Source organism: Coturnix japonica, chromosome 2 (genome assembly GCF_001577835.2).
Source record: "Coturnix japonica isolate 7356 chromosome 2, Coturnix japonica 2.1, whole genome shotgun sequence".
In the NCBI taxonomy this organism is placed as follows: Eukaryota; Metazoa; Chordata; class Aves; order Galliformes; family Phasianidae; genus Coturnix; species Coturnix japonica.
Window position 1 is genome coordinate 92192166 of NC_029517.1, and position 25878 is coordinate 92218043.

The 25878-nt window shown below is 37.1% G+C and overlaps 1 protein-coding gene across 5 annotated transcripts in view; it reads right to left on the minus strand.

Annotated features, from left to right (window-relative positions):
• Positions 1-5: 5 nt before the first annotated feature.
• The window catches only part of ROCK1 (Rho associated coiled-coil containing protein kinase 1), a 76589-nt gene continuing 50716 nt past the window's right edge, over positions 6-25878 (minus strand). Inside the window, exons 12-34 of one of the 5 annotated variants that reach the window (XM_015855292.2) lie at positions 25251-25339; positions 23720-23768; positions 23378-23513; positions 22645-22736; positions 22268-22514; positions 20751-20857; positions 19530-19680; positions 18565-18725; positions 18138-18322; positions 17428-17497; positions 16444-16538; positions 15404-15569; positions 13809-13902; positions 13357-13445; positions 12593-12781; positions 11948-12113; positions 8389-8459; positions 7411-7499; positions 5869-5947; positions 5486-5747; positions 4731-4938; positions 3155-3232; positions 6-1533 (exon numbers count right to left, since the gene is read on the minus strand). In XM_015855292.2, the coding sequence (XP_015710778.2) occupies positions 1530-1533; positions 3155-3232; positions 4731-4938; positions 5486-5747; positions 5869-5947; positions 7411-7499; positions 8389-8459; positions 11948-12113; positions 12593-12781; positions 13357-13445; positions 13809-13902; positions 15404-15569; positions 16444-16538; positions 17428-17497; positions 18138-18322; positions 18565-18725; positions 19530-19680; positions 20751-20857; positions 22268-22514; positions 22645-22736; positions 23378-23513; positions 23720-23768; positions 25251-25339 (2877 nt within the window). In that variant the 3' untranslated portion in view covers positions 6-1529. Of the gene's footprint in view, positions 1534-3154; positions 3233-4730; positions 4939-5485; positions 5748-5868; positions 5948-7410; positions 7500-8388; positions 8460-8997; positions 9047-9115; positions 10779-11947; positions 12114-12592; positions 12782-13356; positions 13446-13808; positions 13903-15403; positions 15570-16443; positions 16539-17427; positions 17498-18137; positions 18323-18564; positions 18726-19529; positions 19681-20750; positions 20858-22267; positions 22515-22644; positions 22737-23377; positions 23514-23719; positions 23769-25250; positions 25340-25878 lie in introns of those variants that run through there. The other 4 variants (XM_015855291.2, XR_004306193.1, XR_004306194.1 and 1 more) reach the window with 4 other exon arrangements.

The following is a 25878-nucleotide window of genomic DNA, read 5'->3' on the forward strand; positions in this document are numbered from 1 at the left end:
AGTCGTTTTCAGAAGAGTCCTTCCATAAATTACTTTATTTCTCATTAAATGAGCACAGAGTCATTACCATATTAATAACAGATATGTTTATTATTACATATCCATCAGTGCGGCTTTCAATACCACTTGAAACATGCAAATCGTCCTAAGGACGAATCAGTTTTCCAGTGCTTCTTATTTAATACACAACTGCAAAGCCATTATAAATTACTGAGGAGGTATTCGGTTAAGAAATAATATAAAATAAAACCATACTGCCCATATAACCATGAATGCATTCCTGCTACAAAGCAAGAGGCCGACAGCATTTACTGACATTCCTGAATTACCCAAAGCTTTTATGCTATATGCTTTTTGTTTTTATTCCCGTTGCCCGCACGTTTCTTGCCTTATAAACCAGACCCAGTCTTTCTTTGTAAGAGGAATTCCCATTCAAAGATGGTATTTAATTTAGACAATGCATCCAGCATCTACAATACTTCAACCAAACCAAGTTCAGCAAAACCCACTGATAACGCAACAGGTCTTTTCAGAGGTTTCCTTTCTTTAGTTTTTATATTTCTACAATTATTGACATGGCAATCATACAGTTAACACAAATTAAGGCACTAAAACGACAACGTAAAACCCAGTAAAAGTGTTCTAAGAATAATTTACATTACAAACAGTGCATACATGTTTGTTAACTTAATGTAGGTTATCTCTTGAATTTGTAAAGCAGTACAGTATTCAATTACAGACATGATGTACCCCAAAATATGCTTCCAAACTCGGTTCTTTTTCCTGTTAGTTTCTAATGCCTCTAATAGTAAAATAATTCAGTATGGCTTGGCAAAAATGCATAGATTAAAGGCAATTACTTGGCTTTCCCCCCCTTTACAAACCTGCTGAATCGGTATTTTGAAAAGCGTAATGTAAAGATATTTAACCCTTTGATCCATTCCATAGTGGGTGATCAGCAGTAAGGCTGTTAAGAACTCTGCAGTGAAGGCACTGAAGTTCAAGTGATAAGGCTTCGTCTGTAAGCTAGTTCTGCAGTCTTCAAGAGCACAACTGTTGAGTCCTGAAAGCAATTGCAGTCCTTCTCATGGAGAAACCTTCCTCCTCTACTTAGTCTCATATGCTCATCTTGATATAAATATCCCCTTCCAAGGGTAAACAGTCCTCTTCTTTCACTGATATGAAGAAAGTTGGCTGCGTTTCATTGTGATTTACCGGCTTTTTTTTCTTTTTATATCCAAAAAAAGGCAGCACCTTTTTTTTTTATACACCTAGCTAAGCTTTATTTGCTTTAACTTGCATTACACAGTAATAATTAATCTAATCTACCTTTAGGCAAACCCGCAATTAAACACCCTCAGTGTGCTTTTGTGCCAAAGCAAGGAGGAGACAGTAATAGCAATCTTAACCCTGAAGCCTGTGATAGTTATGTTGGAAGGAACAACAGCCCATCTGCACTGCTCTGTGTGGTTAAAAAGCCATTTTTCAGACCGCATCCCATGAGATTCCATTAAGCACTGTACACGTGGTTAGCTGCAACAAAGGAAAAGAACGGTTAATACCAAGTGTTAAAAATCTGCTTCGTAACATTTCTGCATGTTTGTTCAGAACTTCAGAGAAGAAAACGTGTTAATTTTTTTCCAATTGACACGTACAATAATAAGAATGTACCTACACAACCTTCCCAACTGCTCTTCACTTCTGACCACGTGAAGTGAACACAGACATCAGACATGATAACATTACTGCAACTTTACCAGTAAACCATTCCGAGCAGACAAGCGTTCTTGTGGCAAACATAAGGTGACCTTCGTCCCCTCACAGGGCTAGGAAAGGCTTCTGTAGGGCTAAGAGCACGCGCATGCAGTTGCCAAAGCTCATCTGATGCACGGGAGGTCTGTTTGAAACATGCATTACTTCACGGGGTGCTCAAGTCCAAGTACACTGCGTATAAATCAGCCTGCTGTAAACTAGGAAGTGTAGTTTCAGATCTAGAAGCAGTACTGCATCTGCTGGCAAATTCATCATGAAGTTACAATCCATATTTCTTAGTGACTAAGTTATTAAAGAATAGGACTAAGAAGTAACTTATGTTTGAAGTTCCTTTAAAGGGTCTGATGCAGTTCTCCACAATATCACTGCCCACCACTGACAAAGAAAGCCAGATGAGACCTAAATGAAATATTCTTAAATGTTTTTAAGGATGTAATAAAGTCTGTATCCATCAGTGAAACCAGACTGTGCCGTACCACTTGCCAAGAGAATTCCACATATTTAGCAAAAGCTACGATACAGAGATCCCATGGGAATCACCATTGCTTCCCTTCTCCCCTCCCAAAGTGAAGAGGTCAGGGTCAGAACTGCAAGGTGCAGTGTTGATTTCAGGGAAGCCAATCTAACCCATTGCTACCTGAAAGGACTAACAGTTTCCCACTTCCACCTTCCTGACTCCAGAGAAGCACCCCACTCTCCTACCCACCTTCCTTCAGCTCAGTCACCGCACTTCCCAGGGGGCTGATTCCACTCACCAGCTCAGTGAACCAAGGCTACGGCTTTTTGACATTCAGGACACTGAACTGTGAATCTTTGTTCAAAGGACCAAAAAGGATCATTTCAAGTACCTACCCAGGAGCAACAACAGGAGAACAGGGAAGGAAGACTGAAAAAGGAACATCCTCCTCTTACAGTGGAAACAGGCTGCTGGGTTAGCTCAGATAGCGTCCAATCCCAGCTAAGTGCTCGGCATGCAACACCTTCTATATGTTTATGTAACTACATAAACATCAGGTGCACGAGAAGCGTACTTTCCTTAAGCAGGGAATTCTTCACAGCAGTCACTAACTGCTTCATGGTCAGCAGTAGCATCAAACGTGTCTGAGAGTTAGAAAACATCCGCAACAAAACAGCTCAGAACAAGTTCCTATCTCATCTTTTTCTAATACTTACACGATCGGTATCTTTTCCTCATCTGCTCACATTGTCTCCAAGCTACGCAAGCCCCATTTTGCAGCAGTTAACCCAGTGTCAGCTGTCTCCCGCTGTGCTGCAAAGCCGCCCTAGCAGCTCCTCAAGCACCAGTGAGCTGTGTGGGCTCCCCAGCTGCCTCCTGCATACATCTCACACACAGCACAGCAGGCTGGCAGCACACACGTACCTAGCGCTCTCGCTGGCCAACAGCTGTGCCTCTCTAAATTGCTTACGCTCAATATTCCTCTTCCTCCATACTTGGTGCCTATAATATGCAGCGGTAAAACAGAGGCTTGCTGTAGATTCATTACATGTTCTGAGAAACTATTTGCATGTTAAGCATAAGGAAGAAACAAAATTTCTAAGGTCAAATATCAATTACATCAACAAGTTTGGTGAGGGATTCAGGCCAAACTCTTGGAGAGTCAAACAACTGTTATCTGTTCGATTCACACATCGCAGCCCGCGCTCCAAGATGCTGAAAAGAGCAGGATATCATGTAAGTATTCATTTCTGAGTTGTGAGAATGTGAAATAAAGGAAGGGTGCTTTGCATGGGCAACGTCTGGCAGCACAGGGGAAGAACAAATATACTCAAATAACAGGGAATGATTTCTAAAATGTACCATCAAGATCATTTAAGTGTTGTTTCAGATTATCCCAATTAATATAGTTAAAAGATGCACGCAAATAGCATATTACAGTAATTCTTTCCAATTCCATTTCAACCTTTAAAGAGAAACCTATTATTATACGTTCCAGGAAGACAGTAAAAATGCACTTTTCTTTTACTGACATCATTCTTTACGTTAAAGGCTGAGAAATGTCCCTTACAGATGGAAATGAAGCACAACCTGCAAATCTGACATCAGTTGATTATGTAAGAGCCCCTTTGTAGGAAGTCTCTCGTGGCAGCTGCGGGGGTGGTCGGCAGCATTAGGAGCAGCTGAAGTTCTGCTCCAAAGGACCTGCTTACCCAACAGTGTACAGGAAGACAGACAGGAAACAAATAGGGCAGAGACACACATTTCAGAAAGGGAAAACTAACAGACACTAAATGAAAATGTTTTCTTTGCTTTTCTCCAGTTTTCTGACTGTTGGCCTAAAGTAATATCCCTGGTTAACGTTATCTTAAGTACCTTCCCTGAGCGTACCTGTAGCTCAGACTACAATCACCTATGGTTTAGTGCTGATTACAGTGACAAGAGAATCATCACTCTTTCTATCCTTTTTTACTGTATGCCTCTTATGGTGGTTGTTCCATAACATCGCAATGAGTCCTTGTGCATAGAAGTCTGCATTTAAACACATTTCATGCCAGGAACTTTTGTCAGTGCTTCCAAGTTGATGTCCTGCAATCCAGAATGACCCTTCCTTAGTTTCCACTTCAAACTGTCCACCTACTCAATTGTTCTTGGAAAAAGGAACATGCTATACTGTGTGAGGATGCAGATTATAAATAAATGTAATATGTCCTAGCATTAAAAAACTGATATTTTAAACCTGGCACAGGTTAACACACAGGACCATAAATAGCTTTACTACCAACTCATAGGACAGGAGAAGAAGGGGAATGAGAGAGCAAGGAGAAACGATGAATTCTGTCTCTTCCTGCTTTCAGGATCTGAGCACAGGTTTAGTCCACCCGCTCTACAGTTTTCACTATGGCATTATTTCACGATTTCCTCTTAAATAAGATTTTGCAAACAGCTATCTACGGTTTTTAGTTAAAAAAAGAGACTCACAGACTATGCAGTTTCTCACCTAGTTTTTCCAGAAGTATTTTTAACAGCTTTTCGGAATGACTGGTTTGCTGAGGATCTTGTAGACATTGTTCTAGGAGAAGCACGAACAAATGTAGACGGTGGGTTCTTAGGGATCTTCTTTACTAAATGAGTCACCCATTTCTTCTGTTCATCTTGACAGGATGCCAGCAACAACATATCTCTTGCTGAAGTTACATCATAACTCACTGTAAGTAAAAGATGAATTCCTTATCAGAATGAGAAACACGACCTACCAGTTGTTCCACCAGAAAGAGCAACGGTAACAACGTGCACACCTCGAACGGTTCATATTTTTAGAAGATTACAACCAACAAGGGAAATTACAAATATTATTTCAATATTTGTTTCTTGACTTTAATACTCAAGTAATAAGAGAACTTGCACTGGTTTCAGGCTTATGCTAGAAAGCTGTGTGGATACCTTATGACTGACTTTTGGAGCACGTATCCCAAATACTCCATTTCACAGGAGCACTGCAGGAACTCTGCCCCCAATCTGTGAAGTGGCTGAAGAACCACTCTGCAAAGGTCAGCACAGCTTGGTGATGTGGTCACTGCATTGTTCCCAACACAGCCAACTACCAGCTGGCAGAAAGAATGCCTCAGTTACCAGGTAGTGGAGCAGCACCTGGGCAAAACCCCTTGTGCTCTCACAGCTGAGCCACATTAGTTACACCAAAGGCCTCCCTACAGAGGCTTCTCAGAGCTGCCTCTTCATAAGCAGTACTGATACCTTTGCATGGTGCAATTAACTCCTCCTTTTTATCCAAGTGGTCTCTATGGCACTTCACATGGCATCTTCGACATTCCAGGGCAGCTGGGGGTTTGAAGACATGCCAAAGAGGTTTGGCACAGGCCTCGCAATTGGCTGGAAAGTGGTATATTGTTGGAATAAATTCATGGCCTTTGTGATTTAGAAAGTTTGTCTTCTCTGCAGGCTGGACTGACTCTACCTCCACATCCTTCCTGCATTCCCCCTCATTAGCATACAGAATCTGAAAAAGGAACACTGCATGTTACTGTTGAAGCATTAAACATTTCTATACAATTTCTAAAATCACCAAATGTTTTCTCAAAAAGAACTGGAAAGGGAATGACAATTCACTTCCTTTTTACCTGGAATATTTTAGGAATTTCTTCAGTTTCTGCTCTATATACATCTCCTTGAGTCACAGGTCGGACATGGAACAGCTTACTACATTAAAAGAAAGACCAATCAGAAAATGTTACTATAATCATATTGCTTTCAAGTTATTCCAAATCTCATTTATGCAAGCAAAATTACTTACTTCAAGGCTGCAATATGCTTTTAGAATTCAACAACACCTTATAGATCTTGTCTAGTAAATCTAGTTAGCCTTACCCAAGTAAAACCAACACATTTCATAGCATGGAAAGAAGATATTAATATTCAAGATATTAGCAAAATTAGCTGCGAAAAAGGCTTTCTAATTCTTTCTTAGAACACTGGGAAGTCTATACTATTGCTAAAAAAGCATACTGATAACCCTGGATGGAAGTACAGTTTTGCTTTTTTCCCCCCCTTTGTCATGTTATCAATCAGACAATGCCAGAAGATCATAAGGATCAATCCAGGGCACAAAGCATTGAAAATGCTGTTAAAATTGAAACAAACATCATCCCACACTGGGGGAAGATGTAAAGCTTATCCTGCCCAATGCTCTTTTTTCAACAGTAGCTATAACATATATTTATGAAAAGAGATTAAGAAACAGCTCAAAGAGAAAATAACACTTTTCCTGTTTACATGCAAATGGCAGCTTAGGCACACCATGATTTGGTGATTCCTTCCAGACTCCTCTATTTCTTAGTCACTGGTAGATTGTTTCACGCATTTTAAAGCCTTTTTTTCAATTACTTCTCTGTAAGGTCCCATAACCTTCAGCTGTTCAAACATCACAGCCAATCATGTAACCGTGATGTGCTTCAGTGATATATGAAACATCTTTCCTTATGGACAACCAACATACAGTGAACACTATTTATTTTTTCTCTTTAATAGAAATGGTCTGGAAAATTTAGATATGCTTTAGGCTTGGTCAACACCAATCCATTCTCAGACTGCAAGAACAAGTTATGAGGCAAGGAGGTGAGACCTAAAATCAAAGAGTCTGTACCTTACTTTGGTGTGCCCCACAGATATCACAACCTGCTTTAGAAAACAGCTCTTTGAAGTAACAGGACAAACCAGTCATTAAAATATTGGGGGGGGCTGTGCCATAACTTACCACCCATCCCAAACTTTAACCCGCATATATAAAAGGTAACACTAAATCATAAAAAGAGGTAGAACAGGTAGGTTCCACTGTTTCTGTCCCTGTCATAATAAGCCTCATCTCTTTTGATCTCTTTTGCAAAATCAGACCAGTGACTACAGAAAAACCCACACTATCCTGTGATTCAGTTTCTCTCTTTTAGTCGTAGCAATGCAAAAAAAAACCAAACACCCCAAACACAGGATCTTCCATGAAAAATAACAACGTTCTGAAATACAGGCAAAGGGCAAAGAGATATTTTCCAATTAGTACAGGAAATTCAGAGTTATTTATGGAATTTTGATTCCAAGCTGACGGATCTCTCATCAGTCTGAACACAGCGCTCTTTTGCCAACACAAAGCTAAGAGTAGCTGTACTTACTCGATGTCCAGTACCATGCATGGATTAGACTGGTCCTTGTCCTTTTCATCATTATAGAACAGTATCTTTTTACTGCTCACCACAACGTACTGGGAAAAGGTAAAAACAAGTTAAAATTGAATACTAAAAAGAAGCATTTATCCAGTTGTATTTTCCTAAGACCATGAAGAAGTCCTCATCCAGAGATATTCCTGACAGCTGTGCAACACCACAGCCACAGCGACTATGTACTGCCACAGCAGAACTCTACAGTGTCCTCAATGACTTTGGGAGTCTATCTGTACAGAACTCAAATTGCATTTGAGGCTGCAAAGTTGATATGAAAAATTACTCCAACTCTGAGCAGCTCCTAGAACACAGAGTATCACTTGTTGATACGTTGCAAACAACTCTGGTAGTCCAAAGACCTGCAGGACTCACTGGTGCTTTGCACCAAATAACTGGTAGCCTGAAGGAGTTAGCAACTGAGCTCAGAATCTGCTTCCTATCTAATGGAGTAATATGACAAGGAGTCTTTTAGTGAAGAATCTGAGTTTATCTAAGTTTATAAATTTAATCATCCAAGGGTGAATAAATATACTAGAAGACACGTAGAGATGTCTACAAGATGTATTTTGTCAGAAAAAAAGGATGTAATATTTTAGATAATTAAGAGGAGAATAAAGTAATGTGTTTTGTGCCTAAGTGCTGCCAAAATCTGACAGTAAACTGGATTAATCAATTCTAGAACAAGAGTTGGACAGCCTCAGATATTAAACAAAAATTCCTGATACATGTTGCATATCCATCCTCCTGTCACATCATTTTCTTTCTCTATAAAGCAATATATACACATTACTCTCACTTTTTTTTGCTTCTTAAATATGAGCTGTAAAACCAATTCCACCATTACTGCATGCCTAAAAACAAAGCAAAACAATGACGAAAACCCAACATTTTTTAAGGGAGTTGGGGAAGAAAAAAAAAATCCATCTGTACCTGTTTCTTCCAGCCGTGCCGCTTTATGTTTCCCTTGTTTGGTATTGAAAGCCAACCTTCAAGCCTTGATTCTAGTTTGGAAAAAAAATCAAACCAGTGAGTAACTGTATATATATATGTTATTGTTTATATTAAATAATTATACATAGTAAAGCAAAATAACACAAAGCAAACTACTACTAGAAAGGAAAACTGTACTACATGCAGTAATAGGCAATTACCCATTCAGCAAAGCAGAATAAAAAGCACAGTTGAATAAAAGGAAGATATAAGCATTTACTTCATGCTCCATCACAAGCTAATGCTTTATCATACAGTTACTGCAGAATAAAGTGAAGCTGCTTTCCTTGATGTCAACATTTAAACACAATGTACGCTGTTTGCAAAGGGTCAGGCCACAGAAAAGACTTGGCTTTGGAAGTGTATTACAGCTTAAATGGAGGACGAGTCAGAAATTTTCAACGTAAATGCCATTTAACTCTCATAGGGGATACATGAAAATGTTCAGCAGGAAGATGCAGCAAGTAAATCAGATCCACATTTCTCAAGGGAAAAAAAAAGAAGAGTGCACAAGAGCAAGCAAAGCTACACCAGTGTTCAATTACTCACAGAAGATAAGCATAGGAGATAAATAAATAAGGAATGCAGGAAGAATCAACTAGATATAAGGAATAAGAGACAAGCATTTTATTTAGATTTTCAGTGGACAGCTTTTCAAAAATTACTTTAAAAATCATCTATTTTGCTATCATGAAATTACCAATTCAACAATTATACAGAGAAAGGTCACAAGAAAACAAAAAAAAACAAGCCTGCCTGACTGACAGCCCCACCTGGCATTAAAACTACCTATGAAACAAACACAGCTTTCCAACATTATTCCTCCAGCATACGGACTACAAAGAAAAAAGATTTCAAAGGCAATAGAAAGTGGGTAAGATGTTATAAGTGAATTGGTTGACATTCTTTTCTGTCTACTATACATCTATTCTAGTGAGCAAATACTATTTGAATGAGAGAGAATTTCTGAACTATGAATAATAATGTCCTGCAGTCAAAAATATTTTCTGAATGTGCTCCTTTTCAGCAACGGCTAACGTGAGACTGGAACTAAATGTACTCACAAAAGGGTAGATGAGCTATTTTGTTCCAGCCTTGCCACAAACATTCATCTTGAGTAATATTTATAGTGCTTTTTCATTTTCCTTGACAGAGTTAGCTAACAACTGCAAATGCCCATCTGGACATTTCACAAATATCTGATCCAGATGAATAATATTTATGAGTGTTCCGATTAAGTAATTATGAAAATATGAGCTACCCAAACTATGAAAAAGATTTTTCCAACTTTGTCTCTAAAAAGCAACAAGAAGAAGATGAAGTTAGGCTTGAAAATACCTGATTGGCCAGCTGGACCCAAACAGAGCATGAAGAAAAACATCTCTGAAAGCTACAACTGTTATAATTCTCTCTCAATGCATATTAGAAGACTGCAATTCAGATGAAAACAATCAATTCATAACAGGTTAAGTGTCCTACAATAGTAAGGAAATATTCCAACTGATTCAGAAAGGATTCTAACACTGGAGATATCAACTAAACAGGAGTCTATCTGAAGGCCAGTAACAAGCAGAAGATCGCAGCTCCAGTCCTGCTTGACATCTTTATTCTGTGATACAGATTGTTTTTGAGTGCACCTTCAGTAAATATGCTGACAGTACAAATCTGCGTGGAGCGGCAGACTCACCAGAGTGACACAAAGTCATCCAGGGGTCCCTGACAGGCTGAGGAGATGGGCTGGCAAAAATCTCATGAAGTTAAAAAAGAAGAGAGTAGAGTCCTGCACCTGGGCAGGAACAACCCCATAGACAAGGACATACAGGAAGGGCAGGACCTGGGGATCCAAATGGACACCAAGGCTCTGGAGCTTCCTCCCTGGATATCTTCAAAAGTCACCTGGACATGGTGATGGATGATGAGGAACTTGCTCTCAGTGTCCTCATTTGGGCAGGGTCTTGACTACATGACCTCTAGAGGTCCCTTCCAACCTTAACCTTTCTATGATTCTGTTTATTTCCTCTTTTATGGCATAGGGTATGTACACTTTAAAGACTGGCTTTCTTTTCCTTATTAGAATGATAGTGTCATCCTCCTGTGCTCTCTGCTTGACTAACAAAAGTGTGAAGTATGATCATACTAACACCAAAATCTCAAATCACCAGAATTGCTTCTCATTTAGATACTGATCAATTGAGAGCCTCAATCAAACAAACAAACACCAACACATTCTAAGAACAAAATCAAAACACATTTTAGAAACACACATGGAATGTCCTTGTAATATATATTAGAGGTCCTACCTGTATGAAATACTAACATCAGATGTACAACTGCAGTAAAAGTAAGAGGCATGTGGAAAGAAGAGGGCAAAAAATGAAGGGAAATGAAAGGTTGGTAAAGTAGAAATAAAGAGGTCAGGAGTACAGAAGACAAAGGGAAAGACTGTAAGAAGTTCCAGTAATTATGATATTTTAATTAACAGTGATAGAGTTATAGCTGATTGATTTGCCATGGCTTAGTAAATTTCTGCCCCCAAAATCAAAGTGACATTTTGGACAAACAGAAGCTTAAAAATTTACAACTACAAAAGGAAAACTGGAAACAATGCACCATATGAGGCACACAAAGAAGGATCATACTCCTACCTATAAACTTTCCCAGATCTAGCAGACGGTGTCACACTGACTTAATATTAATTTTAAGGAAACAGGGAAGATGTTACCAGATGGAGGCAAGCGACGAGGGTTTATTTTTTCCAGCATATTACAAAACAGTCATTTTGCTGAAAATGGTGAAGAAGGTGCTTACTATTCCTATCTAGGGATATAGAAACATGAACATACTGATTATACGCTGCAAATAATGAGGGGTGGGAAATCACTAACTGGTGTTATCAGTGGGCCTCCAAATACAACGTATGCAGCTGAAACTCTATGGGAATTACCAGCTTATATTTGGTATTCTTCTTTCCTGTCAGAATACCACACTCTGGTATGCATTATAGACATTTTGACAGTTTGGTGAGGTTTTTCCTTCCACACAGACAACTGCTGCTGCTTTTCATAAAAATGCTACATTACTATGACTAAAAGCAAGATCAAGGCAAGTTTGCATTCAAGATATAAAATGCAATCAAGACATCATGGAAATATGCTGGCCCTCTACTGGATTCACTCTACACTGCAAACTGTAGTTATTACACTCAAACACCAGCAGTGACAGCTATAAAGATATTCCTTCCACAAAAATGGAAATTTATAGTAGTACTGTGCCATAAAGCAGAGGTTTGATGCAAGAAGGAATTAGGAGACTAAGTATGAGATGCTGAACCATGAAACTGAAAAATACACTTAAAAATAGAAGTAGAAATGTGACATGGAAAGACAGTAGGATGGTATTCTCAAGAAGGTAGTGACCTATTTGAAAGACTGGAAGACTGGACCTTCCAAAACTACACATATGCACAGACACACCTACTTCAAATACGCTTTCCTCTTACCTGAAAGATTTCCATCGATTTCATCTGGCTGTAGACTAGAAACGCTGCTAGAATCCATTCCTTGCTGGAGATCCAAAATTTTCCTTCGTAGTTGTTCTATGTCACTCTCTTTACTATCCAGCTGCATCTGTAGCTCATTCCTGTATGTTGACTCTTCTGCTAGTTGCTGTATTTGTATACACATACAATGTCACCATGGTATCAGAAATAAGGGAACAAAGTATTTAAAAACAACACCTTACTAGTTCTTTTTTCATGAAAATCTCTCAACACTTTTGATAGCATTGACATAAATTATTATTGTAAAAGTGTTCCTAAAGTCTAGGAAAGAAGTTTGTGATCAAAGATACAGCAATGTGTTGAAACAGAAAATGTTAATAGAACTTTCACCAACAAATTTAATCTTCCAGAGAAAAACCATAAGAATACTGTATTACACAATATTCAGCTTTCATAATGTACCAATCATCACATTCACAGTTACCAACTGAGAATGGGGAAATGAATGAGAACAAACACAGCTGCACTAAAATTCTGCAGTCTGATACATCAGCAACAGAACTCCTTTACACAAGTGCACAAGGAGCTGCATGTTTTCCCGGGGCAGAGAACTTCATAATGTAACAAAAATGAAGGTTTTTTTACCGCTTGCATCTCATTAACCTCCTTCTGGTATTTCACCACCATCTGATTGTATTTCTCTTTTTCTTGATTAAGCTCCAGTTGTAGCTTTCGGTTTTCCTTCTCTTTCTTCCTCAAATCCTGCATGCTTGCTTTCTTTCTATCTATTTTAAAATCTTTTCTATTCATTATCTCAGCCAGTTTGTTGACAGCCTGTTATAAGAAAGAGAAGAAGAAGATAAGTCAGAAAAGTAACACACGAGAGCAAGTATCACATAAAGCTTCCAAGCTTATCTAGCTGGAGGATGTGCAAGTCCTCATGATCTAAGAACAGACTGGGAGAGGTGCACTTCAATAAATCATTGCAATTAATTCCAAAACTGAAAACATACCCCTGTGGGTACATTAAAACATGTACCTCAGTTAACGTATTTCTCACACTGACACCCAATTCAAATAGCCAAAATAGTGATAAGTGCTTGAAAAAGACAAACCCCTGCCCCATTCCAACTTCACCAATCATTTCCATCTGTCTTTAGAAAGTACTGATTTCCCAAAACCACAGAAATGCTGTTAGTTACTCACACTAGTAATAATCGCAAAAAGCACTCATAACCAATTTTACTTAAACTCTAAACATCAGGAATAGGTAGTACACATCATGATTAGCATGAAATTAACAGAAATCTCAAGCACTACGAGCTAGTTGCACAAAAAACCCAAACAAGCTGAAATATATCTGGTATGCAACATCGTTTTAACTTTATCCAGTTACATAAAAGTTATACCTGTGTCTTCAGAGTTCTCTCAGTGTTGATACTCTTCTCATATTGCATTCTAATATTGTTTATTTCTTCCTCTTTTTTCAGCTTGTATTCTGTTAAAGTAAGATTCAACTTTGAGATTTTAGGACAAAGTAAGCATCCCTAAGCTTAATCACATAAAACTGTACCATTCTAATTTCCCCTTATTCCTATTGCAGCTCAGTTATTCCTGCCTGCTGAAGCTGAGGTTTTAATTGTTCTCAACAATAAAAAGGCAGCGAATGGGAATGGAACAAATATGGTAGAGAGTGGCAATTCACACGCTATTTCAACATGACACATTTTCTATCAAGTCACTCCACCACTATGGAAGACACACAGGAATACTTTTCCAATGTCCAATTTTCATTTGCACACATACTTCACATTCATTTGTGCTTCATACCGGATGATTTAGAACTCCAAACATGACATACCTTCCTCCTGTTTCTTCATTTTTTCACTGATCTCTGTATTTTCTTTTGTTACTAAATCAACATCTTTGGTTAACGTGCTGTTAGTTTCTTCCAGCTAAATGAAAACAAATAGATTTTAAGACAAAGATCTTGCCATATTTGTAAGATCATTTCCTTCAATATCCTTAATCTGTAACAGCCTTTTACTTGGAATGTCTTCAAGGGTCCATTAAAAAAAAATGCTTTCTTCTCAAAACTGAACTGTAAATATGGTACTCTCCTTCTAAGCTGACTTGACATACCAGGAGGTCCGAGAATACAGTCTCACTAAGTGTCTTTTGAAAATCCTCTTTACAAAATTGAAAATACTCTAGAGCAAATTGTTAAAAATCCAATCAAAAATAGATTGCAGTCAATGAATATGGTGGTTCACCATTAATTTTGTGGCACTTCAGGAAAAAGAAAGTACCCAGAGACCAGATCCAATGGATGCAGAAAGAAAAGCTGCAGACAGATGACAGAATCCCAGCATTCAAGGCTGGAGAAGATTCAGTGAAACAGCTGCTAAATAACTGATGTTTATAGTGAAAAACAGGTATAAATCAGTACAAAAAAAAAACCCTAAATTTTGTCTGAGTCAAAGTATATAGAGGTACATCATTAAACAGGATTGGAAAAAAACTGTAAAGAAAAACCATTATGCTTTAACGCACAATCAAGATCACTTGGCTAGCTACTGAACAAGTAAACATTAAAAACAACATCAAAGTATTTGAAACCAGGAAGAACACTGAGCAGAAGGTGCTTTTTCTATGCCTGGGTAAAAAGCCTGAACATTTTAAAGAAACTTTTCCATTTTTAAATGTCAGAGCTTTTCAGAGGGCACAAACTGTTGGTGTAATTAACGTTACTTTCATTGCCTTCAAATAGAGTTCTAATGTGTGGCAGCGCTAACAGAAAACTTTCAGTAATTGATCCAAAATGAGCTGTTATGGTCACTTTTCCACTTGCAGGATTCTTAAGAGCATCTGTATGCATGATGTCAAATGAGAAAACAGTGATAAAATAGCAATGCTATATATATAGATATATATAGATATATATGGATTGCTCTTTGAAAAATCTCAGTTAACGACATTTATAAGCACACTCAACAGCTATGCTATAGAGTATCTTCAAAAACTGCAAGGGGAGAAGGGGTTCTTTTAAATAAATAGTTTAGCAGAGGGAAAAATCTCAAGATTTCCAAGTATGTATAGACATTTTTTAAGATTAAGAAGTTTCACAGTAGGATTCTACAGTACACCATCAAAACAAGCTTTTCAAAAACATTATATACATTGAGCAATGACAGGAAGTGGCTGGAAAACACTTAATAACTGAATTATAGAAATTGGCTTCTTGTACATACACTATGAGCTCATCCCAGATTCTCACCGTCTACATTCCTTTGTTAGTTCAGATGATGGGATTTAAATGTTTTATTTGTCTGAGCTCAAAACTCAGACATTTAAATAATCATTAATTACGCCCGCAAGACTCTACAAATTAAAATAAAAAGATTTTCCTTTCAGCTTGGAGGACATATTTAGTTATTAATTAGTTGTATAATTTACCCTTCTTATGATGCTGTCCTTATCTGTCATTTCTTGCCTATGTCGTGATGCTGCTTTTTTGCTCTCCTGACTCAATTCAAAATACTGCTCTTCAAGAAGTGCCCGTGCCAACTGTTCCGACTCAGCTTTGGTTTCAGCTAAATCCAGCTGCGTAGTGAGTGTTTCTCTGTAAAAAGAGACATTAAGATTTTGCTTTCCTCTGCAAAGCATTCTGTATTTTCAGGAAAAACAAACAGACCCAAATTATACCATTCAGTCAGTTATCATTATCTTAGCTACCTAACAACAAGAATTAGATTTTAATACAATGCTCTGTGTGCTTTCTTACTTTGAAGACAGCGTATCACAACTAACAAAATGTTGAATTAACATAACTGGTTTGGCTTTAAGTAATCGGGGTACGCTGAAGTCAGAATTTAAAGTATTTTCATTATCTTTTCCTTCAATTATTCTCTTGGAGATGGAAATACTTTTAAGTACTAATGAATCACAGAATCCCAGAATCGTAGGGGTTGGAAGGGACCTCTAGAGATCATTGAGTCCAACCCCCCTGCCAAAGCAGGCTCCCTACACCACGTCACACAGGTAGGCGTACAGGCGGGTCTTGAATATCTCCAGAGAAGGAGACTCCACCACCTCCCTGGGCAGCCTGTTCCAGTGCTCCGTCACCCAGTGACAGACCAATGACCCATCTAATGAAGATGGCGTAGTAATCAAATCAAAGCAGTTCCACAAACAAAAGGGCAATAAACAGAGACTGGAATATTTTTTCCAAAATTTTACATCCTCTGAAATTCTCAGAACTCAGCACTCTTCCACCAGCCATTATGCTTCAAACCCGCACAAATATGAACTGCCATATTTGTCTGTCAGTGCAGGCAATCTCGTGTGTATTTGCCATCTCACAGGGTGTTAAAGAACAGTTCTGAAGCCTGCCTGGTTTCAAAAGAATTAAACATTATTCATCTGATTCAAATCTTCAGAAGTGAAAAACTTCTTATATAAAAACTTAGGCCTATTTGACAAGAAAACGAGCATACTTCTCATTTTGCAATTCCTGCATTTTTCTTTGAGTTTCTTTATTCTTCTCATCAATTTCTTCCTTCAGTTCCTTAACCTGAGTTTTGTAAAGTGTCTGTAAAAGAAAGGATAAAGAAAAAAATATATATGTTATTAGTATTCAAATTCCCATACTACAATTCTTCACAGTTTTGGAACCTGGTTGGTTTTAATCTTCCAAACCAACAAATGCTAGTACTGCCATTAATAATAATTCTCTCCACCACTTCTGCCCAGTATGCTCCCCTCAGTTACTCTCGTGTTGGGAAATGATGTGATTGGATTAGTTTTCAGTTTCCTAGTGTGGCTTTCTACATAACTGCACAAACACATCCACCAACAAAATGGAAGGCTGGTGCTGGGACAAGCAGCCTTCTTGGAGACAACAGCACCAAACTGCATCCCCTTTCAGCATCACTGCCTCAAAACATCCATCAAACTGAAACCTAATCCTATCCTACAAAACAGTAAAACGCCACACACTGGATTTCCTTATTGGCAGTGTGCTATGAAGAAATGCACGAAAACCTAGAATGTATTATAAAATCACAGTGACGTGCACTGTCGTAAACACCAATTGTTTTTTACTGCTCCTCCAAGGAAGAACTGAATTTAAAAAGTACTTCTGGAAGTAAAACGTATTCGTGTGCACTCACAAATTATTTAAAGTTCTGGCATTAGAGAAGTTCTCATCTTACTGTTTCTGTTCACAGAAATAGAACACACCAGACTCAATCCATGAAATGCACATATTGGCTCCATGGGCTAAACAATAAGGCTCTTCCATATTCTTTGGGGACTCAGGTGCAGAGATGCTATCTTTATATGAAGATATATATGCCAAATACTACCAGATCTATGGTTTTTAGATATATTTATAGTAGATCAATCACACAGAATATATTCCAGTAAATATTAAGATTTCACACAAAAATGTGGCATTCAAAATTCTTCACAAGGCTTACCGAAAAATACTGCTCCGCTTCAAGCTGATCCTGAAGCTCACGCATTTGACCTTCATTTCCTCTGTACTGCCTTTGAAGGAAAAAAGAAAAGGAAATTGTTTAGGAAGCCAGCTAATAACCAATAGCAAAGGCCAGTCCCTACCAGAACAGCAGCCTAAAATGATTTCATATTTGTGTACACATTATTTCAAAGATGAAGAGTTTGCTTCATCCTACTACATCTAACTGAATGATGAAGGCTTTAGCTATGTATGCCAGAAGAAAAGTAGTAAGCTAAACAGAGAAATGTCGAGGGTTGAGTTTTACTTCCAGCTGAAAGAAGCTATGATAGAAAGCATGATTAATAAGAAGCATCTTCAGCCAGATTAAGTGCTGTGAAAAACAGGATATTGGGTAGATAAAAGGAAAAATTGTTGACTTTGGTGCAATAAGTCCCATACAATTAAATAAGTACCATCACATTTGATCCTTAAAGAAGTCAAATCTCAAAAAGAGCATCTATGCCAAGAATTACTCAGTATCACAGCTCATAACAAAAATATTCCAACACTGAAGGCTACATATAGAAATGATAACATGCAGCTAAAAATACTCTCTGTTTAGGAAAAAATGCCTATGCATCACAGAATATCTTTCATTAATAGGAATGAGCAAAACAGTACATGTATAATTAAGCAATTTTTTCCACTTTACCTCAGATTTTCACTTACTTAGCAAGTTGAGCCAACTCAACTTCCAGTAACCTTTTTGCTTCCAATAATGTATTGATTTCTTGTTTCAGCTGCTTCTCAGAACCCTTCAAGTTATCTGCTTCAAAAGCTTGTGCCTTTAATTCATTCTGTGCCATTATTCGCTTATTCGTCTCCTGCTCTAGCTGAAGTGACAGATTCTTTACCTAAAGGAGAAATTATTTCAGTTTAGAAGTGTCTGCTGAACAGCCAATTACATGTGGTTGAATGTTTAATTTATGGATTACTTGTCAAACAGTACTGCCTAAATGCTACACGCGGTATCATATATGAAAACATCCCTAAATTTCCAAGTATTTCAGTCCAATTATCTTATTTCTCACTGTGACTATCCCTTCTTATTTTCTTATTTATACAGAGAATTCTTAGCAATGAACGTTCTACTTACTTCATCCTCCAGTCTTTCCTTTTGCTGAAGAAGGTGTTCCAGTTTCTGCTGAGATTGCTTCAGGTCAAAGTCTAGCATGGAACACTGTTTTTCAGCCTGAACTATTCGATTCTCTGCCTTTTCTCTTGCTGCCCTTTCTTCCTTCACTTTTTTTTCCATTTCTAAACAAGATATAGGAAAGAAAAACAATGGAAATGAATATGTAGCATCTGCAAGGATCTTTTTATAAATACAGTCTTAAATACCCTAATATTTTTCAGACGTTTCTGTTCAGCTATTCAGGCTCTTCTAACATTAGATGAACAAGTTAGCACATAAAAATCCAAAATGCAGGCTCTTGAAGTGACCACTATGAAATGCCATAAACTAAGTTTACTTTCCAAGTATGGATAGTACAGAGAAAGAAAGGCTATGCCACCATTCAGATAAGTTTCATTAAAAGTTAGAAACTGGATTCCAACAATCTTCACAAAGACCTTATAGTCAACTGTGACAACATGAAACCTCTTTCATTCATGGGCATATATGTATACAGAAGACTCTTTGGACTCTTAAAACACTTTAGACAACCTAACAGAACATTCATATTTATAATAAAGTTTTATAATAAAGTTACACAGGAATGAATGCTCCTGGAGATTGGTCTCGATAATAAATTATTTTAATTCCAGTTAACATTATCCAGCATTATAGGACTCAATGGCATTTTAGAAGCCAAAGAAAGTTCTGAATTGCAAAAGCAGTAAATTATTTGGAACATTAAAAAGCAGCACACTTTCTTACCATGCAGGTATCATGTTAAAGAAAATCTTTTAAAATTCATCATTTTCATTATGTTTTATAATTTTCATCTGTCTTCTTGTTTTCATATCAGTGATTAAACACTGTGTAAGAGTACCACATTATAAGACCATGTAATTAAAATACTATTACTTATTCATCCAAAACTTGCAAACTAGACTTACCACACATTGCAACTGATTTTGCCTCCTCTATTGACTGATGTTTGTCAGTTAATCGAGCTTTAGTCACTTTGTGTTCATTTACTTCCTGTTCTAGGCGGTCTTGTAATGACTTGAGTTTGTAGTTCAAATCTATCTCCAAATTATTCTTTTCCTAAAGATAAGGGAAAAAAAGAGCTATAATAGTTCTATAGTATCTGAGGGAATACTTCCTCCTTTTTCTTTCTTAGTGCTATCTTGCTATGAAGGAATTATCAGTGTTTGACACTTATAAAGAAAGCCAACAGACAAAAACTGTACTCCATGTCCTGGAGAAAACTTCATCAGTTTTATTTATTACTGTTTAAATTTGTAACATAATGAAAATTCTCAATTTGTGTGATTAGCAGTCACCTAAATTGGAAACATCTAACTATCCCACCAACAACAATAGAGCAGAAAGGAATTTTTATTACCTTCACCTGTATGCAATTATGTTATTTCATTACTAGGAGCCCCAGCTCCGAACAGTAACTCACAAAAAAAAAAAAAGCACAGCAGATGGGCACTGAGAGACAGGACTTGCCTTGCTGTTACCATTGCCTGTATTTCCCAGTGAGAAAGATCACTTCTTACAGCTTCCCACATAGGTAATTATCTCTCTACTTTATTTGCATAGGCCACACAGTACTGCAACTCTTTATCTGACATCAAAATAGAGAAATAACTATGCAGCCTAACTCAAAGAATGGTGCAGGATTTACTTTTATTCTTCCTTACTAGTTTCTCTACTTCGGGGCAAGGACCAGAGATGCTAAGGGTTGCTGTTGTTCTCTGGGCAGGAATGAAAAACTCAAATGGCTCAGCTCTAAATTGACTAAAAAGGCCCAGAACTGATCCTGCCAAATTAAAATCCAGTAAAAACCAGAAAGTTAAATCACAGGTTTTACAAAATTGCAATTCAAGGACTTTTAGGAGGCGAGTTTCTGCAGTGGCGGTTATGCAAAAAGAACAAAAAATTACTCGCTATTGGCAGCTCTGGATCCTTGACTGATTATACTCCCAAAGCTACAAGTGAGAACCATTTAAGGACTTGCAAGACTTATCACTCTTATGTGACTATAAGTTAGCCTATCTTTTTAACACAGACTGATTTACAGCAAGGACATAACAACAGATGTTGCTAAGTTGAAAATACAATCAAAGCTGTTGAAGAACATTAGCATCAACATCATCTTACCATACCTTTTCTGAATGATTAAGCCTATCTTGTGCTTGTTTTCTTTCTGCCTCCACTCTTTCAAGATTATTTTTAAGGTTTTTTAATTCTTCTTGTAAAGTTGTAATCCGAACTGTCAAAAAATAAGTATTATTCAGTATTTGTTAGTAAACTTAGACTGATAATCTTTTCAACCTTCATTGACTTCTGGGACCATTAAACACTTCCAACTTCTTCATATATACAAACACTACACATTGTAAAGGAAACTGACCTCAGTAGTCAAACCCTATGAAGCAGCTCCAAGAGGAAAAAAAAAAAAATCACACACAAAACCTGGTGTCTGCATTCCATCACTTCCAATAGCTATTTTGCAAAATTAACATTCATTAATTCTACTTGTGGAGAGCAACAAACACCTTTCCTAATGTTACATCCAGTAATGCGTAAATAAGGCATATCAACAAAACCAAGTTCATATGGATACACAGGTGTTAATGCAGTACGTATTCACCTAACTGACTAGAGCCATTTTCCATGAGATGTAAGAGAAGAACATCTTCCTGAATTTTATCTTTCTGCATTCATTTGAAACGTGCTTTTAAAACAGCCATGTCAGTATTTGAAATACACAAAAGTTATTCACATATATACCAACAAACACCTTACTATACATAACTTATCCCTACACCTTTCAGAATAGAGATCCCTTCTCTGCAAACCCAAGTTAGATGAAGTCAAAAAACACATTTAAAAGTGCACAGAAGTCTTCAGCTATTTCATACTTCCCGCTTGCAACTAATAACAGCATAATTTCAGAGGAAATGCACACTAATTAAACTGAAGCAGCTTTTTCATACTCAAAGCACAGTGACTAAGCAACAAGATTCTTGGTATTTCTTAACCTCCACCAGAGAAAGAACAAGTTGACCTTAATAAACTAAAGCACCCAAAAGCCCTCAGCAACTCTCTCCAGTCTACACAAGTAAGCAAAAGATTGTGTCTTATGGGAAATGACTCTCAGTGCTGTCAACAGGTGGATTAAAAAGGCAAGTTAGGAAGCAGGCTCTGCCAGCACAGTCAGAATCATGAAGCAACATTATCTGAACAGTCTAGTACTAAGAATCACAAGGATAAACGGTAATCAGATCCAAGCATCCAGATCTGTATTCCTAACTATGCTTTCCATCTTACTTATGAAGTAATGTAGAAACATAAAGAGAAAAACATTAATTTAACAATAAACTAAAAATGTGTGCCAACTTGGCTGCTGCACCAAGATGCTAAAATGCAGCTCTGGGTCTTCGCTAGCACTACCAGCTTATCATATTCTTTTACTGGTAATGTACTTTTTGCCTCATAATCAGCGGTTTCTCTCAGAATCTTCTTTTTAATATTCTCCCTTGCAAGAGCCACTCAGACACAATCAAAACTTCATGAATTAATCTACTATATCACACTGTGCACAGATTGGCTTTCCCCTTCTTCATGTAACTGTACTTTATAAGCAGGCTTACAACTTCTAATTATAGAGAAAACTTACCCTGTAGTTCTCCAATCATTTCCGATCCATGACTTCTGTCCCTTCGTTCTGATTCCAAAGCTGCTTGCAGTTGATAATAATCTTTCTCCACCTGCAGTTTTGCGCTTTCTAGAACTCTGCACCTTTCCTGCAGTTCTCTATTCAGTGATTCTACTTGACTTAATGACTTGCTCATTTCTGTGTTACCCTTTCTCAGTCTTACTGCTGTTTCTGATTCTGTCCGTAGCAAATCATTGGCTTCTTCTAGCTGTTAGAAGAAAAATAAAAGAAGATTCTCAAACATGGAAATTTATTTATTTGGAAAAATTTTGTGGTATATGAATGCATAATGCTGCTCCTCAGATTTCAGAAATGAAGAGAGCAAACAAACAACTTACTTGTTTTTGTAACTGTGTTATCTTCTCATTTGTAATTTGTGAATGCTGGTTGATTTTTTTCAAGTCTTCCATTTGATCTTTTAACGTGGACACTAAAGAGAAATTACACCATTAATAAAGCAGATTAACAAAATTCTTTAGTTTTTGTACAAACACATTTGAACAAACACATCCATTGACATTTAAGTTTTTTGTATCATAGTATCATAGAATCACAGAATGGCCTGGGTTGAGAAGGACCACTGTGTTAAACCAGTTTCAACCCCCTGCTATGTGCAGGGTTGCCAACCACCAGACCAGGCTGCCCAGAGCCACATCCAGCCTGGCCTTGAATGCCTCCAGGAATGGAGCATCTACAGCCTCCTTGGGCAACTTGTTCCAGTGCGTCACCACCCTCAGTGTGAAAAACATTCTCCTAACCTCTAACCTAAACCTCCCCTACCTCAGTTTAAGACCATTCCCCCTTGTCCTATCACTGTCCACCCACATAAACAGTCATGTATTTTTAGATCAAATTCCATGCCTGCAAAATAACAACACACTGTAGAAAACAGAATTTGAAAATAAGGCAAAAATAACTTCTTGTTAAGAGTCAAGAAAAAGCACTCAAAATGTGTGTTCCTTACTTTAAAGGATTCCTTTCAAAGTTCTGTAGCACTTAAGATGTTAAAACTGTAAATTATTACGCACCATCTACCTCATCTGTTTCAGTGTTTGGACAATGTTGACATACCTTCATTTTCCACATTCCGTCTCTTTTCACTCTCTTGTTCAATTTTTCTTTGGTATTCATTTATCTTATGCTGCAGTGCCATCTTTTCCTTCTCAATCTGGGAGACTGTTAATTCTAGGTTCTTTCTTTGATTTCCCTAAAATTAAATCCATTGGAGTTTACATTTTAATGAATAATATCTAAATATCTCTGCAAATAATTAGTCAAGGAAACTGAAGCATCATTTTCAGTGGATTCATTTTGGGCTCCCTTGAAAAAGTTTTAATTTAAACTGAAAAACTGTTGAAGTACTATCCATACTCTTTATCCAACTAAGAATGCTTCAGTGAGGAAATATCTTACCTCTTCATCCAGCTCCTTCATTATCTTGTCTAGCGTGATGTTTGAAGACCTAAAAATGAAATGATTAATGAGGATATATTACGTTTTTCCAGTTAGAAAGCTTTCAATCATCACTAAAGTGCTGCTTTTTAGCTAATTCTATTTTATTTATTTAAAAAAGCAAAGAAAACATTTAGTCAGTGAAAATGGCTCATCAAATAATGTATTTATCAACTATGCTGCAGATTATATACAGAAAACTATAGGTGTGATATTTTGTCCCTAAACCTGAAATGTAAAGACAGTAAATACAGAGAGTATCTTTAAAATTGGAGCATTCTGATGAACTACTAAGACTACCTCTAGTTTTGAGCTTCCCAGATAACTAAAATGTTTATTTCAATAATAATCAGCTCACTATCATGTATAAGACAAGATGTTGAAGAAGTATTATTCAAAAGTCTCAGTTGAAATAACTTATTGGAACACAGTCAGAGAGCAAAGTTAAGCACACTATTAAACTTTCAGTTAACAAGAAAAAATCTTAACAATTACATTCTGGCAGCTGCTTATCCCTCTTCAGAGAGATAACAAGGAGGACTCAGACAAAGTCATCTGCCAGCTACAGTAAGGAGCTGTCACAGCAACGTATATGATCAACTAACTACAGCAAACAACACGGTGTATGAGAAAACACTGTTGTGCTCTGAAAACTTCAGTAGCTGCAGGAACTACTGCAGTTACTGAATATACTTCAAGCAACATATGTCCTACTTATATAAATCAATCAGAACAAATCAACAGTGAAGTGGTGTTTAAGTAAGAGACAAAGTCACACAGCATAGATTCACACAGGACGATTTTGGTTATCAGTTTCTATTTAAGTAGCTCATACAGCTACAGGCTTTGGACCTAAATCTCAAGCACTAATTCTTCCTATATTCAACACATAGTGTAGCTTTCTGGCTTTCAGGCCTTCAGGAAAGGACTTCAAAAGGAAAAGAAAGAACATGGAATGACTCTGAGTAAAAAATTCTAGTTATTAGAAAAGAATACTCCCACTTGTTTGATCTTAAGTGCACCACAAAAAGTGGGCAAATTTACATGGATTTACTTCAACATAGCAGAAACAAAACTTCCAGAACGAAAATCCTTGGTCTTACCTATCAGTCACAGGAATTAAAATAAATGGGATTCTGTAAAAATTACCACGTATTTAGGAGAGACAATGTTAGTTGTTCAGAACAGACAGCATATTGAGTATTGTACTTTTTTCTTCATTCCATTAAAGCATCTCAATTCAGAAGAACTGGATTAACATACGAGTGTTCAGAAAATGTTTTAAATGAATGTCAATGAAAACAAAAGATTTCCTTCACACTATATCCAAAAAAAAACATTCAAATGTTGTTTTGGAACGATTAAACCTGTGCCTGGAACTCTCTTGTAGAAACTCAGCACAATAATGTTATTCTGGTAATCCTTAAAGTGGTAATACAGAATTGAAGTGATACATTAGAATTACAAAAAGAAATCAAATTCAAAGTCTCACCTGCACTTTTGCTCCATTTCATCTTTCAGCTGCATTTCATTATGTAGCTGTTCTTCCAAATCATAGATCATCTTCTGCATATTTTCCATCTTAAATGTATATATTTGTACAAGAAAGAACACGCATTAAATTCAAAAACTTCAAGAAGGAATTTCAGTACATTCAGAGCTAATGTACATACTTACATACAGAGTAATGATACATAAAGCTATCACGGCTGACTCACTTTGAATTAAACACTATGTTTTTAAGCTCATTTACACCCCCCAATGCCTTTCCTCCGAAAAACCTAAGTTAGTTACAAGTTATCATTTGCACACCAGTAAAATTTTAGGGCTGTATATAGTTCCACCAAACTTCATGGTACAAAGCTAGGTCAAGTATGCCTTGTTTTCAGTATTTTCAGAATCACAAGTATTTTGTTAACCTCCATTTCTTTTTTCTAGCATAACCTACTACATATACTTTGCAATGCATCTTCAGTTCTCAGTCAGGAAGCAGAATCAGGCCAATCAGTTATTAGCAGTGGGGGGAATTGCTCTTAATTATTAACTCAGGAGTTTTTGTTTTTACAGATAGCCTTGTTCCAAGGTTTGAAAAGAGTAACAAACTTCATTTGTTAATACAG